This window comes from Nomascus leucogenys, chromosome 19 (genome assembly GCF_006542625.1).
Source record: "Nomascus leucogenys isolate Asia chromosome 19, Asia_NLE_v1, whole genome shotgun sequence".
NCBI classification, from domain to species: domain Eukaryota; kingdom Metazoa; phylum Chordata; class Mammalia; order Primates; family Hylobatidae; genus Nomascus; species Nomascus leucogenys.
In genome coordinates, this window is record NC_044399.1 from 58,070,328 (window position 1) to 58,087,254 (window position 16,927).

General features: G+C 45.8%; 1 protein-coding gene across 2 annotated transcripts in view; it reads right to left on the reverse strand.

Annotated features, from left to right (window-relative positions):
* Positions 1 to 10,284: 10,284 nt before the first annotated feature.
* The window catches only part of PLB1 (phospholipase B1), a 154,208-nt gene continuing 147,565 nt past the window's right edge, over positions 10,285 to 16,927 (reverse strand). Inside the window, exons 57-58 of one of the 2 annotated variants that reach the window (XM_030799599.1) lie at positions 13,417 to 13,491; positions 10,285 to 11,570 (exon numbers count right to left, since the gene is read on the reverse strand). In XM_030799599.1, the coding sequence (XP_030655459.1) occupies positions 11,367 to 11,570; positions 13,417 to 13,491 (279 nt within the window). In that variant the 3' untranslated portion in view covers positions 10,285 to 11,366. The remainder of the gene's footprint in view (positions 11,571 to 13,416; positions 13,492 to 16,927) is intronic. The other variant, XM_030799600.1, reaches the window with a different exon arrangement.

Below are 16,927 nucleotides of genomic sequence, written 5' to 3' on the forward strand. Positions count from 1 at the left end.
TAGAGAAGGCATCTTCAATCTGGAGTATGTGGGATGATTCATTAGGATGTAAGAAGAAAATATTAAATGTTCTACTTATATGCATTTTTTAAATCTAAAAATAAGTTAGCCTTCCTAATATTTTATTTGTGGATGGAATAAAATTCCATCACTAGTGGAATTAGTGCCCTCACTAATGTGTCACATGTCACATACTGTATGGGCAGTCTCCTGAGAGTTGACAGGGTAGACCCAGCACAGAGGGGTTGAAAGGGCCCTTTGCTCACTTGTTCACTTCTAATGTGCTGTCATGATTTTCCTCTAAAGTCGTGGAGTTAGCAAGTAACAAAACCAGATTTTGAAATCTGCCTGACAACAGGTTGTCAGATAAATTAAAGCAAAGTTCTTGACAGTAAGGATTCTTCATAGCCCCACTGTGAGATAAAAATAACGACAATCTAATTGGATCTGACAAGAAACAACATTGAAATGATCATGAAGTCTATATTAAATATGTATTTATATGTACCTCTTCTAGTAATAACCCCACCCCCAGATGCAGGTGGCACATTTGGATATAAGCTAATGATATGAAACCATATGGATTAGCAAGACATTTAAAAACTAGGCATTCAGGCCAGGCACGGTGGCTCACGCCTGTAGTTCCCGCACTTTGGGAGGTCAAGGCAGGTGGATCACGAGGTCAGGAGTTTGAGACCAGCCTGGCCAATTTGGTGAAACCCCATCTCTACTAAAAATACCAAAATTAGCTGGGCATGGTGGCACACACCTGTAGTCCCAGCTACTTGGGAGGCTGAGGCAGGAGAATCGCTTGAACCCAAGAGGCAGAAGTTGCAACAAGCCGAGATTGCACCACTGCGCTCCAGCCTGGGCAACAGAGTGAGACTCTGTCTCAGAAAACAAAGAACAACAACAACAAAACTAAGCATTCAGTCCATAGCGACAAACTTTTACACTCTTTTTTTTTTTTTTTTTTTTCAAATAGAGTCCTGCTCTGTCACCCAGGCTGGAGTGCAGTGGTGTGATCTCGGCTCACTGCAACCTCTGCCTCCCGGGTTCAAACGATTCTCCTGCCTCAGCCTCCCTAGTAGCTGGGATTACAGGCACCCACCACCATGCCTGGCTAATTCTTTTGTACATTTGGTAGAGATGGGCTTTCACCATGTTGGCCAGGCTGGTCTCGGACTCCTGACCTCAGGTGATCCACCTGCCTCGGCCTCCCAAAGTGCTGGGATTACAGGCGTGAGCCACTGTGCCCAGCCTTACTACACTCTTTAAAAGCAATGTTTGAAATAATAGTGCTCTGAATTCAATACCTCTGAAAACTTCACTAAACGTAATGATAAATATTTACAGATTTTCTTCTGCTTCTTTTTTTTTTTTGGTTTCTTACTAGCAAAGAGCCACGTGCCATAAATGACTAAAATAAAACAAGGGAACTCACACAGCAAGGAAAAGAATAGGTAATTCTTTGCACACACAGTTGGAAGATGGATATAAAACATTGTCAAGAGTTAAGAACAAATTATGAAGCCTTGGGCAACTGGATACAATATAGATTTTTAAAAAAACATGTCTTAGACTTTTTATTAGATTATTTCACTTATGAAATATACATAGTTGCTGTGTGTGTATATGTACCACAGAAAGAAAAATGTACCAGTGAAAATATTCTCAACAGAAAATTACTTCTTTAGTAAAAATAATGTTTTGGAAAGAACCATGGACGTGTCCTTACTAATAAGTTACTGCTTTGACTAGAATGAAAAGATTACTGAGTAAAAATACACACAATAGTACCATAAATTAAATTCCTTCACTGTATCACCTCCTGGTGACTTGTTGCAGCAAATCCAGAAGTGCACAATCTGTGATAGTATACCATCGATGTGCTAATTGTTACAAAAGCAAGACTTACAAGTATAGAATTCTTGTTTGGTAATGAGATGGAGAGTCACCATAAAAGTATTTTGGCAATGTGCTTAACAGCTGTCAAGCTTGAAGGTGAATTCTGCATTTTAAATCAATAGACAACTGTTCAAACTTGCTGAACTGTTCTGTGATGACAATTGGTTGTCAGTAATATGTTACCTAACAATGTTTTAGAAAAAATAAACTGACTTCATAGTAAAAGGAGAGGAAATAATTGTTTTTTGAAAGAAACATGCAGTGTGGGCCGTGGTAATTTCTTAAAAAGGTCAGGGGAAAGTTGATTTTTGAAAATAAATGTTTGGAAATGTTGCCACTATTAAGTGATGCTATAGATAAAAATGAGTTCCAAGTATATCACGTCTCATATCTATGTACATTAAAAAAGTCTGGAAGTAGACTTTTTAAACTCTCTCTAAAAATTTCAAAATCAAGAGTCTCAGTGGGGTTTGAACTCATTTGCAAAAAATGGAACAGCTTCTCTTCCAGAGAAAGAATACAAATAAAACCACCCCCAAAATATAAGTATTAAAATAAATTAAATAAAAAGAACACCTTTCAATTATGTTGCCATCCTCCTCAAAAATGATTGACATAAGCCAGGCACGGTGGCTCACGCCTGTAATCCTAACACTTTGGGAGGCTGAGGCGGTGGATCACGAGGTCAGGAGTTTGAGACCAGCCTGGCTAGTATGGTGACACCTTGTCACTACTAAAAATACAAAAAATTAGCCGGGTGTGGTGGTATGTGCCTGTAATCCCAGGTATTTGGCAGGCTGAGGCAGGAGAATCGCTTGAACCCAGGAGGCAGAGGTTGCAGCGAGCAGAGGTTGCACCACTGCACTCCAGCCTCGGCGACAGAGCAAGACTCCGTCTTCGGGGGAGGGCGGGGAGGACTGACATCGGGGAGAAGGGTAGTTTATTGGTGACATTTTAACAGAAATCTTTCTATAGTTGAATGAGAATCATTATTTATTTAACACAACCAACAAGAGGCATCTTCCATTTGGAGTTCCCCATCTTTGTAAGGAAGCTTACAAGTAGAACTAATCTTGCAAGTAAAACTAATGATGTTTTAAATCAAGATTTTAAAAATAGTGAAACATTCAGTCAAAATACTTGCCCTTAACATGTTACTATTTTAGCAAGAGCAAAATGCTTACTTCCTCTTAATCTTGTTCTTTACAAACTTTTATTTGATGACTGTTTTGTGATTTATATAGTATGCAAATTATATGTGTATGTAGTAATACCTATATGCAGTGGACCCTCCATATTTATGGGTTCTGCATCTGTAGATTCAATCAGTCTTGAACTGAAAATATTTGGAAAAGAAATTGTGTCTGTACTGAACATGAAGAGACTTTTTCCTTGTAATTATTTTCTAAACAATACAGTATAACATTTACATAACATATTGTATTGGGTATTATAAGTAATCTAGAGGTGATTTAAAGTATACAGGAGGCCAGGCGCAGTGGCTCATACCTGTAATCCCAGCACTTTGGGAGGCTGAGGCAGGTGTTTCACTTGAGGTCAGGAGTTCGAGACCAGCCTGGCCAACATGGTTAAACCCCGTCTCTACTAAAACTACAAAAATTAGCCAGGTGCGGTGGTGTGCGCCTGTAATCCCAGTAAATCCCAGCTACTCAGGAGGCTGAGGCAGGAGAATTGGTTGAACCTGGGAGCTGAGGTTGTGCCATTGCACTCTAGCCTAGGCGACAAGAGTGAAGACTCCATCTCAAAAAAGAAAAAAGAAAAAAAAGTATACAGGATGATGTGCATAGGTTATATGCAAATACTATGCTATTTTACATCAGGGACTTGAGCAGCTATGAATTTGGGTACCCACAGAGGATCCTAGAATGAATCCCCATGGATATGGAGGGACAACTGTGTCTAAAAGTTATAAATAAATTTCTATATTGATGTGCATATGCTAACATTTTTTGTGGGTACAGGTACATTGTCAAAGTGGTGACCCCTGCAGCAGACTGTGAAACCTTGGAGGCAGTCCCGTGCCTTCCTCATCCAGGTTTCCTCATGGCCTGCACAGGACACATCAGGAGGCTCAGCCATGCTGGCTGAGTGGCTGACTGAAGGAATGGAGATGTATAGGGGAAAACGTATTCCTGGCCTAGGAACAACATAAATATCAATTTGGGGTGGGGGAAATACTGAATAAATCATTTGGCAGAACAACAAAAGCAATCAAAAATATGAAAATGGAAGAGGCGTTTATGACTAACGCTAATAATTTCTAAACTTATTGAGGGCTGATTATGAGTCAGGAAGCACTCTGGGCTCTACACCCATAACCACCCCAAATTCTCACACCAGCCTTGTCAGGTAGAAATCAGCCTTAGGATGCCAGTGGGGTTGATTTCACAGGCACCTGTGGTGCCTTCTGGAAGGAAGGCTGCCCTGGGGACAATTTGGGAAACTGTGTTTGTCTCCCTAGGGGATTTCAGACCCAAAGAGATCCTGATCATGTGCCCTGCTGTGTAAAATGAGTTGCAGAATTAGAACTGGAAAAGAAAGGTCGTAATTGAGCCTCCATATATAATGATGTTACCGTCGATCCTCTGGTCACAGGAGACATGCTCTGAGCAGTTTTCCCAGCAAGTGGAAAAAACCAAGTTGCCTTGCAGGCATCCTGGCCTCTGCCATGGGGCCATACCACCTTCCTCTCTAGGTGGTTGAGACCTCTTGGCCTCCTCCCTTTTTCTGCCCACAGAGAGAGGACAGAGGTGCTGTCATGGCCTGTCACTCCAGCTTTTGAAGAGCACAGAGAATCAAAGGGTTTAGGCAGGGCCAGCGTTGTGGATGTGTGACCCATGAGTCACACAGGGACTCATGTTCAGAAGGGCCTTGTGCTTGGTTTAATGCTCTGCTGTTGCTGCCTTAAAATTAATCATTTTTCAACAAGGGGCCCTATATTTTAACTTTGCACTAGACCCCACAAATTCCACCACCGGTCCTTGGTCTGGGTCAGGATGGGGTAGTCCTGACAGGGGCTGGCTTGGGGGACTTGCTCCAGCTGGTAGCAGACCTCAGGCCCATTGCCACGTTTGAAATCAAGTCTAGAAATGAATTTAACCTCAGATCAGACTGAATATTTGTGTTACAAAGTCCCCTGGCAGAAGTGGCAGAGAAGGCATTTGCCTCCCAGGGTGATTTGGGGCTTGGCGGGGTTAGGAGCCTGCCTTTCCTTTATTCCTGGATGCTGAGATGTTCCTGAAGTTTAGGGCCCACCCAAGATGCTAGCACATGGAGGCTGTACCATCAGGTGCTTTCATTGGCTTTTTGGGACATTAGTGAAGACAGACAACTCAGAATAGAATTTTAACAATGCTCAAAAGAGCAGTCAAAGGCAGGCTGTGTGGCTGCTGTGCCCACCCTGGAGTGTGGGACCCAGAGTTGCAGCCTTAGTTGTTCCACTCAACAGAGGGACCTCCCTGTAGGCAGTAGCATAAGGCCAATACTTTTCTTCCAGGCTTTGGATGAAAATGTGTGGAGAACCAGGGTGGGTAATGTGTGGTGGAGCATCGTGGGGAGGGGCAGGGGTTGGCAGGTCTAAAGGACACACTTCCAGCCCAGGCTTGCACACGTGGAATGAGAATAACCACAGCTTCACTTATCAAGCACCTGCTCTATGCCAGACCCTTTCACACACTTTCTCATTTAATCCACAGACAGCCTTTTGGGGAGGCATGATCCCATTTTGTTGCAGGTGAAGAAATAGGGTCATTCCTAATTATTCATGATTGGAATCCTTTCCTCACTCCCATCTTATCCCCTACTCCCTGGGGAGTGCGGATTCTTCAGTCATTGAGGTTGATGGTATTTCAGATCTTAATTGATCATAAAAAATAAAATTCAAATGACTAAAACATGGGAATGTTTAGGGGATTCCTTAATTTCCTCTCCTTTTCATCCTCCTCACTTTCTTTTCTGTGTCTACTCCCCTGAGCACTGTTTGAAATTGTTCTGACAGCAGCATACTTCTTGCTGGATGACGTAGCCAGGGTCCAACAGTAGTAGACTCTAGGCCTCTCCAAGACGACAGACAGGCCCTTTGCTATGTCACAGTGCCAGTTGCCAGAATAGTGGATCGAGCTTAGGGTGACTTGTTCAGTGTCTTCTGAGCATTGCACGAAGATGGGAGTGGTGGTAGTGGAGCAACTGAGTGTCACGCTTTTGCTAAGCCCTGGCAAGCTGAAATGCTTTTGCTAATAGATACAAAACTGGTTAATGTGCTATAGGGGCATAAAACCATAACCTTGAGGTTATCTTTTTTGCCAGTCAGAAATCCACAAGTCAGCATAACTTCGTAGTGTTCAGGCTCTAATTAAATAGTAATAAATGGCAAAGTCAAACGCAGGTACAGTCTAGATAACTAAATATTTCTTAGAATAGTGTTAAATAACATTGGCAGGACATGTGGTCACTTATTTCCAAGTTTGAGATACATTTTCTTAATGATACAGTCGCCCCTCCTTATCCATGATTTTGCTTTCTGTGGTTTCAGTTCCTCAAGGTCAGAAAGTCAATAGTAGCCTAACCTCATTCCCCTCACTTCATCTCACCCTGTAGTCATGGTACCATCTCACATCAACATCAAAACAAGAAGGGTGAGTAGGCAAGAGAGACCACATTCACATAATTTTTATTGTATGTCATAATTCTTTTATTGTTGTTCATCTCACTTTAAGTTACAAATTAAACCTTATAGGTAGGTATGTATGTACAGGAAAAAGCATAGTATATATAAGGTTCAGCACTATCCATGGTTTCAGGCATCCACTGAGCCACGGGGTTCTTAGAATGTATCCCCTAATAGGCCAGCCATGGTGGCCTGTTACACCTATAATCCCAGCACTTTGGGATGCTGAGGCTGGTGGATCCCCTGAACTCAGGAGTTCAAAACCAGCTTGGGCAACATGTCAAAACCCTGTCTTTACAAAAAATAGAAAGTTAGCCAGGCATGGTAGTGTGCGCCTGTAGTCTCAGCTCCTTGGGAGGCTGAGGCAGGAGGATCGCTTGAGCCTGGGAGGTGGAGACTACAGTGAACTGAGATTGTGCCACTGCGCTCCAGCCTGGGCAACAGAGCAAGACTCTGTCTCAAAAAAAAAAACATAAAAGAATGTATCACCCACTAATAAGCAGGGGAACCGCTGTACTGTACTTCACTTATCTTACAAGTTTGTGGTATGGATCAAATGAGAACATATTAAAATGTTTTGTAAACTGTAAGGTGCCAAGTACGTTTTAATTATTGCGATTATTTTACAAAGCCCCTGAATCATACTGTATTGGAATTAATACTGATATAGAAAGGAGAGAGAGACAGAGAGCACTAATTATTGACTACCTATTTTTTGAGTATTTTTTTTATCTCATTTAATTCTTACAAAAAGACTGAAAAGATACAGGACATGCTTCATTTTCTCTGTAATGATTATAATAGCACCTACTTCAAGGGGCTATTGTGAGAATTAATAAAAAATACAGACTTACTGCTAAAAACAGTACCTGGTATACAGTAAACACACAAATGTTGGTTCACTAAGGGCCCAGCCTGTTATTTGAACACATTTACTGAAGTTTATTTTTCTCTAATAACAATGTATTTCATTTCTGGAAGTTTTATCTGGTTCTTAGTTCTTTCACAAATCTGCCTTTATTTTTAAAAAATAACATGGTGTTCTTGCCTTACATTTTAAATTCCTTTTGTCTTTTATCTTTCTAAACATACATACAGTCTTTTTGTCAATGCTGCTGTTATATAAAATGTGTAGATCTAATCTTGCTAGTTGTTACATTTGATTCTCACAGGGACTGTTTTTTCCTAATTAAATGATTTATTAGCTGCTAGAACAAGGGTATTCAATCTTTTGGCTTTTCTGGGACACACTGGAAGAAGAATTGTCTTGGGCCACACATAAAACACACTAACACTAAAGATAGGGGATGAGCTAAAAAAGAAAATCACACACACACACACACACACACACACACACACCTCGTAATGTTTTAAGAAAGTTTACAAATTTGTGTTGGGTGGCATTCAAAGCCATCCTGGGCTGCATGCAGGCTGTGGGTTGGACCAGCTTGTGCTATAATGTCACACATACACTAGCAAAAGAAATCTTAGTCCCCATAATGTTTTAAATCATAGATTAATGGCTGGGCACGGTGGATCACCCCTGTAATCCTAGCACTTTGGGAGGCCAAGGTGGGCAGATCACCTGAGGTCAGGAGTTTGAGACCAGCCTGGCCAACATGGCAAAACCCTGTATCTACTAAAAATACAAAAATTAGCTGGGTGAGGTGGCACATGCCTGTAATCCCAGCTACTCAGGAGGCTGAGGCAGGAGAATCGCTTCAACCCAGGAAGCAGAGGTTGCGGTGAGCCAAGATCGTACCACTGTACTCCAGCCTAGGCCACAGAGCGAGACTCCATCTCAAAAAAAAAAAAAAAAAAAAAAATCATAGATTATTAACTAGAGATAGTTGAGTTTTTCAGACCAGTTGAAAGCAGAGGAACAATGGTGCTATTAGACATTCTAGGTCTTTATTTTATACCACATTTATTTGCAATTAGGCCCAATTCACTGCTGGAACCAGTGGTGGTTTTATTTTTCTGGGTTACCCCCCTACTCTGGGCTCCAGTATTAATTCGGACGGATGTCGCATTATGTAACCAAAGTATAACTCTGGGCCAGTTACTTCTTCCCTGAGTCTTGGTTTCCTTCTCTGTAGAAAGGGAATGATAATAGGGATGTGTGAAGTTTCATTATTGTGCACCACAGTGCCCACCACAGCACAAGCACTTTATGTCAACTATTAGCATTTTCTTTGTACAAATCTTTCCTCACTAACATTTATATTCCCTAGTCAAGCATAGCCTGATGTTACAACCATCACAACAACATAATTGCTATCAACTCCTCGTCCTTTCCATCACGTCCTCTAACCCATATCTGGCTCATCCATCCTTATTTTTCCTGGTCCCCCATATTGACTATGCTCATCTCTCCACCTATATGGAGTTTTCCCAGTCTCGACAACCTCATTCCTTTTGGTAACCATTCGCCATCTTTTCAGAGCTCAAAGTTCCATGTCCTTTAGGAAGACTTGGACCAGGTTTAAGCCACACGAATCTATCTTTTCTGAATTCAGAAGCCTCCATGGGGAGTGCCATGGACTGTGGCTTCCTCACGATTTGGTGGCTTTGCTCATGGTGTGGCTGTGGGTGCCATTCTAGCTAGACTGGACATTTTCCTACAGAAAAACAACATGGCGCATAGCCAGTGTATGTATGTAATACCACCAATTTCAAGTGGGTGCTTCTCACATATTTTTAATTTTTGGCTTCTTAGCACATATTTGCTGGGAATTTGGTGACTGGTTTGTGGCTGTGTCCATGTCGCTCCAGACAGGATTTCTTTGTATTGCCAAGTGTTCCTTGGTGAACCAGCTGGGACCATTTGTTGATGTTTTAGTCTGGATTACTCTGGCAGTGTGGATTCCAACACCCTCCCTCCCCACATCCTAATGAGGGGAGCCTGTGGTTATGAATCCATGCCGCTTTGAGGTAGGAGCTGCTGGAAGAATAGAAACTTGCAGGAAAAAAAAGGGGTAGGGTCGGGGGAGAGGTGGTGAAGCGAACTCCTTGACTTCCTATGTTACCTTTGTCTTTATACCATCTCAAGCCAGGAGCGTAAGGATTACCTCTGTCGTTACACTGTCTCAAACCAGGAGCGTAAGGGTTACCTTCGTCGTTACGCTGTCTTAAGCTAGGAGCATAAGCTGGGATATGTGACTCAGTCACCACGTTTTCCAGTGTATAGCAAAAAGTAGGGGAATGCATGCTGTTCCCACTGTATAGAAACAGACACTGAAGCCCAGAAGAACACAGAACAGGGTATAGGTCCTTCGGGTTCTCTGTTGTGCCAGAAAGAGATAAGATGACGAACCTCCCTGAGAGGAAGGCGGGCAGTCTCCACCCATGTGTTATTACCCCATTTCCCCAAACTCATCTCTGGGTCTGACATCTTCCCCAACAGTCGGGCCTTATCCCAACTCTTCACCAAGGAAAAAGGCCATTTTCAGTTGTGCAGCATATTAGAGTTAGAGGTTCACACACAGTTCGTTATTTTTCAGCAGCGCCATGAGATAAGCAAAATGTGTACTCTTATTCCAATTTTTACAGATGCAGAGCCTGAGAAACTGGGCTCAGGCTGGCGAAGGCAGCTTCAGGGCACAACATTTCAGTGTTGCATCCGGAATTCTGACTCAGGCTCTTTATCATCCCGGACTTCAGGATCAGAGAGAGGTTTAAAACGCAGATGATGTCCACCTCCCTGGATTCTTTTTAATTGAAGTGAAATTCACATGATACACAATTAATCATTTTAAATGGAACAATTCGCGGCCTTTAGTACATTCACGATGTTGTGCAACCATCACTTCTATTTTCAAAGATTTTCCCTTTACCCCCTCCTTGGGCTTTTGTGCAGAATAAAAGAGACCATTTGTGGAAGGCCTCCAGCATGGGGCCTCGCCCCTAGCAGGCGCTCAATGAATGCAGCCTATATTTTCAGACTCTCTCTAGCTTTCTCTCAGAAACCTGGGCATATAGAAATAGGAATTTTTCCTAAATTTAGTACCTTGAGAAAATCAGGTTGAGAATATAGGAGGTATTTGTGTCCCAATCATTTTTTTTTTCCTTTTCCCAAAATGACATGTGAAGGTTGCCCTCCCCCAAGAAACTCCCCAAAGAAGAACCCTTTCTATTATTTAAAACAATCAGACACATTTACCTACTGATGCCCTAGTAGTTACACATCATCACGTGGCTTCTTGGTTATTGAAGGAGTTTGACCTCTCGGCCAGGCTGTGACATGCACAGCCTAGGAGGCACCTCAGTGCTCTGCATTGTCCTGGATACGAAACAGTTGCTTAATAGGTATGTGTTGGACTGGACTCAATGGCGGCCAGCCAGCTCCAAAATTCCAGCCACCACCTGGTGACCAGCATTTTTTCTGCCTTTGAAATAGTGGGTTTGGTGACTTGAGGATATGCTCGTGGTGGCAGGCAGTTTGGGCTCTGGTTGGCCGTGGCTTGGGCAGTCCTGCTGGAGGTAGGCCACGAAAAGTGGCAGCTCCCACACCTGGGCTGCACAAGAGATGGAAGGCGAGTGCTTCATGCAGGCAAACTCAGGAATAAAACAGCTTTGGACTTTATTTAAATGTATCCATTCCAGGTGCATAGGCCTGGAAGAAGCCCAGGCCCCAAGAAGTCGTGACTGTCCCCTGGGCTTCCTATGGCACCAGGCATTGAAGCATGTCCTGGTGGCCGGGAGTGGCTGGGGCAGAGGGCAGTGAAGAGAGTGGCTATAGGGAGTTTAGGGTGAGGACCCACCCCCGGGCCTAGAGGGCCACAGTGCGCAGGCTCATTGGAGGATCTTCCCTCTGGCCACCTCTCCTGCACCTCCAGATCACTGTCCCGATGACGCCCACCCCAAGGCCGACTCCCGCCGCCACGGGCACAGCCCAGTAGAGCACCTCGGGGGCTTCTTCAGCCTGGTCTGGGAGCAGTCGGCTATTCCGCAGGGTGTAGAGGTAAGGGCTCTCCTGTGGAGGAGGAGGGGGTCAGCGGAAAGGATCTCCATGAACCATCCGTAACCAAGCCAAGACTTACCTAGTCCCCATTCCTGAGATGCTGTGATAACCCCGCACGTTTTCACAGTGCTTCCCTTTTGTAAAGCTCCCTCATTTAGGTTGTGCCCAAACCCTCTTTAGCAGGCTGGGCCTCTAAAGAGGTCAACACCCAGCTAGAACCTTCTTTTGGTTTCTCACCAGCGTCTCCCTGGCCATCAAACCTGATTTTGAAAGATTGGGAACTGATAGGTGACCAATGGCAGAGAGCCCTGGGGGGCCTGTAGAACTCCCACCTCTGTTTCCTCATGGTCACAACTGTCCCCATTCTCGCATCCCAGGGGTACCCAGAAATCAGGGAAGGGCAGCATGGAAGGACAGCTGGTTTTGTAGTAGATGAAAGATCCCCAAATCAGAAGGGCCGGGAGGGGAGGCATGTGGGCAGATCGTGTGCATTCTTGCCTTCCTACGCCCCTCTCCACTCTCAGTGAATGTGAATTGGGCACCTGCTGTGTTGAGCCCCCATGCTGGAAGCTGTGATGAGACCGGAGGGTTAAGATGTGATATCTTTTCTTGTGGCCCAGGAGGAAGGTGAGACGTGCAGAAACAATCACATCATAAAGGAGACTGGGTCAGTGTCTTACGAGAGGTACAAATAGAAAAGGAGACCCACACGGGTGAGTGGAGACAGGAATGGTAGGTAAGAGAAGGTGAAACTGTCGCTTCATGAAGGCAACATCTGGGCCTGGAGGGAGGCGGATGTTCTCATAGCAGATGGAAGATGAACCTCCAGGAGCAGATGGCAAAAGGAAAGGCCTGGACACGGGCAGTCGTGGGGCTTCCTGGGAGATGGATCCACTGGCCAGGAGTGCAGTGTGTGTATAATGGAGGGAGGTGACCCTCCTCCAGACTCTGATCAATGGGCAGTAGGGATCAGGCAAGGATTTCAAGCAGCCTTGATGGGGCAAATTACTTCCAGGAAGGTCTATCTGTGTCTGGCAGCAAGTGTAGGGTGGATGGAGAAGAGGGAAAGGAGAGCTAGGGAGACAAGTCACAGGCTTCAAAGGTGGGCCAGGCGAGGGCGGTGGGTGTGGTGAGGGAGGAAGACCATTGCAGGCTCCAGGAACAGACGCTGAGTCTATCTTTGCCTCCTGATCCCCAGATCCTAGTATACCGCCTGGCACGGGAGAGCTGCTTGATGCACTTTTATTTATTTTTGAGACAGTCTCACTCTGTCACTCAGTCTGGAGTGCAGTGGTGCCATCTCGGCTCACTGCAACCACCGCCTCTCAGGTTCAAGTGATTCTCCTGCCTCAGCCTCCCAAGTAGCTGGGATTACAGGCACCCTCCATCATGCCCGGCTAACTTTTGTATTTTTAGTAGAGACGGGGTTTCACCATGTTGGCCAGGCTGGTCTTGTACTCCAGACCTCAGGTGATCTGACCGCCTCAGCCTCCCAAAGTGCTTGGATTATAGGCGTGAGCCACCACACCTGGCCTTGATGCACTTTTAAGACTGAGGATGCATCAGAGCTTTCGGAAGGAATGGGTGACCTGAGACACCCGCCAGTGCTCATCTGCCTTCCTGAGTGATTGTCCTCACTTCGGTTGGAGCTGTTGAATGTCCTCTCCCCTTACTCCATGGCTGCCCACACACTGAGAAGTTTCTGTGGCACTGGGGACAGGTGGGATTTGAGAAGATGGCAGTGAGTGAAGCCGCATTTGAGGGGGCATCCCCGGGGACTCTTCTGTGCTTCCAGGGAACAGGACAACCCCCACCCCAGGCATCTGTTCCACCTGGGGCAGGCAGGACGTTTACTCACAGGAGAGGGGCACTTGAGTTTGGCTCGGCTGTGGGTGAAGTTGTTGGAGGTAGTCTTGTGGCCCACTGGTTCCAGCTGGAGAGAGAGAAAGGACACCTTGATTCTCTCCAAAGCTGGGAGACACTTTCCTCTCTGAGGGGGTGTCTCATACCAGAGCCCCTCCCTCGGGAAGGGGGTGGGGGATAGAAACCAGCAAAGTGGCTGGTTTTTGGCCCACAGCAGGGACCCAGCAGCCTGGGGCTGAACAGGAGCTGACTTATGACGCACAGAAGGCTAGGCAGCATCTGTCGGCAGGGCAGGACCCTGAGTCTGTGCCGGGTAGAGCAAGGCCCAGGAGAGACCACCAGTCCTGAGTCCACAGGGAGTCTGTGGAAGGGCTGGGACCATCTCTGGCTTCCTCTGTGAGTGGCTGTGATTGCAAGACACCATGTTTTCAATTTTATAAAACAATGACAATCCTATTTACCAACTTCTCAAAGTGCATGGGGCTAGTCAACCTCAGGAAACTTTGGAAACATATTGGTTACCATGACATCATTACTGCACTTGTCAACCTTAGGAAATTGGAGTTTCTCACTTGTGCCACTTTGTATGTTTTCCACATAGATGAAAAGATTTATCTGAAATATCCCTGGGTGTAAATACCTTTGATCCCAGGACCCTCTGAGGATGAGCTGGGAGCTACTGTATCCCCCTCCCCATTATCTTTTAGCCAGTAGCCAGGCCCAACATGTGGCCAGCACTGAGAAGAATGAGCCCCTGGCACTGTCATCTATTCAGAGTCTGTTTGGAACATCTGGCCTCCACTCTTTGTGTAATCTGCCTGCTCCTGACCACAGGGTATTGCCAGGGAGGGAGGTGAAAGTTCACTATCTGAGCTCATGACCACACCTGGCCCATGATCTCACTTTCTGCTGTCTGAAAGCCTTTTACACCTGTTCCTTAGTAACACAATTGGAGGAGGGAGGGCAGTTCTGTTCCTGGGAGAGATGCCAGGGTGACTAGACTGAGCATGATGGGCAGATGGCTGGGATCCAGGATCTGCTGGTAACGAGCTGTGCAGTGCTGGGCTGGCTACTTCTCTGAGGTTAGGGACAGGCATGACATCCTGTACTGACACCTTGGTTTGTTGTGAGCATCAAATGAGAAGATGGCACGAAATCACATGTGATTGGGGTGGCTTACGTACATAAGGTAGTATTATTTCCACTCTCTTAAGAACTGAGGAAACTCAAGCCTATCGTAACAGTGACAGAATAAATGCTAAAGGTCAGGGCGGCTGATTCCCGATGCTATTCCAGGAACCCAGAACTAATTCACACGGAAGATGATCGTGATTACAAGGGTTTGATGAGTGCAGTTTCTCCCTTTCTACTGGTTCCTTCTCATCAGTTAACAACCTGCTCCAATATCTCCCCTCCTTCACCTCCCTTTCTTTGATTCATGTCCCCTCCAGTGACCGTGACTGTTACTTCTCATAACTTCTGGAAAGAGCCGTCTATAGGTGCTGGCAGCACTTCCTAATCTCTCCTTCTCTCTGCTGCTCACTCCAGCCAGTCTGCAGTCTCCATCGCTGGATGGAAGCTCTGGCCCTGGCCACCAATGATCTCCATATGGACAGAGCCAAAGGTCTTTTTTTTTTTTTTTTTTGTCTTCATCTTTCTTGGCTTCTCAGGAGCATTCATCAGAGTTGACAGCTCTCTCTCTCTCTCGAAACACTGACTTGTCTTGGCTGTCTGGACACAGCATTGTTTCTCACTTCCCATCTACCTCCACACTCTCCTTCTCATCTCTCCCTGGAGTTGAAATCTGGAATGAATGCCCAGGGCTAGGTAGTTGGCCTTACATTCTTTTCTACCTATTCTTTCTCGAGGAGCTCTTAGTTGATCCTGTAGTGGCTTTTTTTTTAAGACGGAATCTTGCCCTGTCACCCAGGCTGGAGTGCAATGGCACGATCTCGGCTTACTGCAACTTCCGCCCCGTCTCTGGGTTCAAGCGATTCTCCTGCCTCAGCCTCCCTGAGTAGCTGGGATTACAGGTGCAAGCCACCACGCCTGGAGAATTTTTGTATTTTCAGTAGAGACGGGGTTTCACCATATTGGCCCTCTATGCTAATAACCCCACTTTTTTTTTTCTTCAATCTCCAGCTGTGAATTCCTCTGTGAGTTCCAGACTTCTGTATCCCGATACCTCTATGTGGATGTCTGGAAGGCAGTTCACACCATGTCCAAAACAGAAGTCTTGATTTTTTTTTCCTCCCATGCTGATTTTTCTCTACCTGCTCAACCATCTACCCAGTTTCTTAGACCCCAAACCAAAAAGTCATCCTTTGTTCCTCTTCCCCATCATCCATCCGCCAGCCCATGACAGCTTCTCTCCTCCTCTGCCCTGACCCTAGTCTCAGCCCCCTTCCTCTCTCACCCATCACCAGCAGCCTCCTAGTGGTCTTTCTAGGTCCACCCTTGCTTTCTTCCAGTCCAGGGTACACGGACCCAGGGGTAAGCCAGAGCATATCCCTCTCCTGCTTAGAAGCATCTAGGGACCTGGCCCCTGCCCAACTCTTTGACCTTGTTCACTTCCCTCTGGTCACACTGGCCTTTAAGTTCCTCAGACACTTCAAGCTCATTCCTGACTCTAAGCCCACGTGGGTCCTATTTCCTCTGCCTGGCAACCTCTTGACGTGCGCTTCTCAATTCACTGTCACTTCTTCAGGGAGGCCTCCCTCTCCCCCACCATTACTCTGTATCACATCACTCTGCCTGACTTTTTCTTAAGCCATAGATGTGGTCAGAAATGACCTTGTTGATTATCTGTCTTTTCCCTACTATCCTGTATGTCCCATGAGAACAGGAGTCATCTTTTTTTCACTGCTGAGTCCTCAGCACCTGGAGCAGTACCTAGCACATAGCAGTGCTCAGTAAATACCTGTTGGATGGATGGATGAATGAATTAATTAAAGTCACAGAGACCTGAATGGAGAAGCTTGGCGGGGGAAGGCTTGGAGCTGGCCACAGGGAATGAAATTGTTTTTCCTAGAACCAATCTTTCCTAAGCCAGGCACTGTGGCTACCAACCATGGAGCAAATGACAGGACTGGGCAGGGTGTAACGGACCTGGGTGGGCCACTGGCTTGTCCTGGAGATTCAGAGGTGGCTTCCTGCAGGAGGTGGCACCTGAGTTGAGTGGTGGAGTGGGCAAGGAGGTGAGAAGCGCAATCCAGGAGGAGGAGGAGAGCAAGAGTGAGCAGAGGTGTGGAACACCACGGGTGGTGCAGGATGCTGCTGGAGTCAGTAGACTGCAATATGCAAGGCAGATGCTGGTGGAAATGGTAGCCAGAGAGGTTAATCAGGTGAACCAGGCCAAGTCCCAGAGGCCTGGTGTGCTGTGCTATGGGGCCTGGCCTGCCTCCTTCAGAGGTGGGAGGCTTTGGAAGTTTGAAAGCAGGGGAGTGACTGGGTCAGGTTTTCTTTTATGCAGATTACTTGATTTCTCTGTAGGGACCAGATCTAAG